Source organism: Phalaenopsis equestris, unplaced genomic scaffold, assembly GCF_001263595.1.
Source record: "Phalaenopsis equestris unplaced genomic scaffold, ASM126359v1 Scaffold000251, whole genome shotgun sequence".
Taxonomy (NCBI): Eukaryota; Viridiplantae; Streptophyta; class Magnoliopsida; order Asparagales; family Orchidaceae; genus Phalaenopsis; species Phalaenopsis equestris.
Genome location: NW_018164693.1, coordinates 2,239,020 through 2,240,599, shown reverse-complemented (window position 1 = coordinate 2,240,599; position 1,580 = coordinate 2,239,020). Strand labels below are relative to the sequence as shown.

Here is a 1,580-nt window from a genome sequence, read left to right as displayed (position 1 = left end):
GCGCGCGCTGGGGGGATCCGATCGGACGAATGTGATGCATCGCCGGTAGAATCGGCTGCGTGTAGATATGAAGCAGGTCGAATTTCGACACGGTGATCGTGAACCGCATTGCAAGCTCAATTTCCCCCATCCGTTTTAGGCCTGATGGAAGTAGAAGAAGAAGCGGGTAGAAGCAGCGGTAAGAGCGATTCGTCTCTAGGGTAGAGATACGGATCGTGATCCGCCCCAGGGGTCGGCAGCTAGCGGCCGAGTTTTGGGAACTCCCGGCGACGTCGTCGAAGACGGCGATTGTGAGTACGGTGGCGGGATCGAAGACGGGCCAGTTGAACTGCTCGTTCCAAGCTGGGTCGAAAGATTCAGCGACGGTTCTCGTTCGCGCCCACTTGGGACCGTATTTAGCGACTGCGAAGGCGTCGGTGGTGCTCTTGCCGTCGAAGATCTTCATCGGAAGTAGTCCTCTGCATCCGATAACGCCGAGCTCAATCGTTCCCACCGCTGGTCGCCAAAGCTGCCTGGCGGACGGCCGGTTGTCACTTGCCGCGTGCGGTTGCTCATCCTGTACATGATAAACCCCATCGAGACAGACACGCACGTGCAATCTTCCGCCTGACAACTTACAGGCAGCGGAAGGAGGAAGGTCGAGCCAGCGAGAAGAGACCTTGCGGTCATCGACGCGGCGTTCAATGGAGGAGAGGGGGATCGAGGCGGAGCCGAGGATAGCAGCTTCTTTTCCCTGCCTTGATTCCAGACAGAAGACAAGCCTCTCGTCCTCCTTGAATGGCTCGTCGACGACGAAGAGCAGATCTTCGTTCCACGCTGGTGCGCCGTTACGAGGAAAGGCTGTGCGGGTCTTCAAGACCTGGAAGCCAAGAGTAGCGCGGATGATGAGAGAAATATCTCTCATTGGCGTCGTTATTTCCTGTGCTTCGATCAGGGTGACACGCAGGTACCAGAGCTTCGGCGATAAGTAGATTTTTGATCGGGAGGGGGAGGCCTCATCGGCCTTCCAGGCCTCGTTGAATGACTCGTCGGCTTGAGTGCCGACCCACGTGGCGAGCATAACTTCGCCGCTGCGGGAGGCTCCGCTACCCTCGAGGCGGTACCACTGCGGAGCCAGGGGTCCGTCCGGTGGATCACGCACCGGCACCTCCGAGACGTCGAAGCAGACGCCACCGAGGAAGTAGGGATCATCATCGCCGGCGAAGGCATCCGGCCAATGATTCCATACGGAGATTTCTAGGTTGGAGTCTCCTGAAGCTGGATCGCGGGCGAAAGCAAAGGTTTGATTCCATTCAAAGAAGGCGGATCTCCGCGCCATGCAGGTGGCCGCTTGGCGGCCGTTAGCCGCGACGCGCACATGTGGCTTGGAGTCGCCGGGGAGTGATCGAGCGCGAACAACGCGGACGAAGAGGTATTGCATCTTGTCAACTAAGTCGTAGGAAGATTTGTCCATTGACTCCGGCAGCGGCGATGGCGGTGGCGGTGGCGGTTGTGGTGGCGATGGCGGTGGTGCGGCGTCTTCTTTTTGGGGTGCGGCCGGAGCTTTTGTGTCCATTATACGGGTCGTCTCCGTCTCCCGG

At 58.9% G+C, this 1,580-nt stretch overlaps 1 protein-coding gene across 1 annotated transcript in view; it reads right to left on the bottom strand.

Annotated features, from left to right (window-relative positions):
- Nucleotides 1–1,569, bottom strand: part of LOC110024231 (protein QUIRKY-like) — a 2,571-nt gene extending 1,002 nt beyond the window's left edge. The window contains exon 1 of the mRNA XM_020724078.1: nucleotides 1–1,569. This exon is cut by the window's left edge and continues 542 nt beyond it. Within this exon, the coding sequence (XP_020579737.1) occupies nucleotides 1–1,555 (1,555 nt within the window). The 5' untranslated portion in view covers nucleotides 1,556–1,569.
- Between the last annotated feature and the right edge of the window lie 11 nt (nucleotides 1,570–1,580).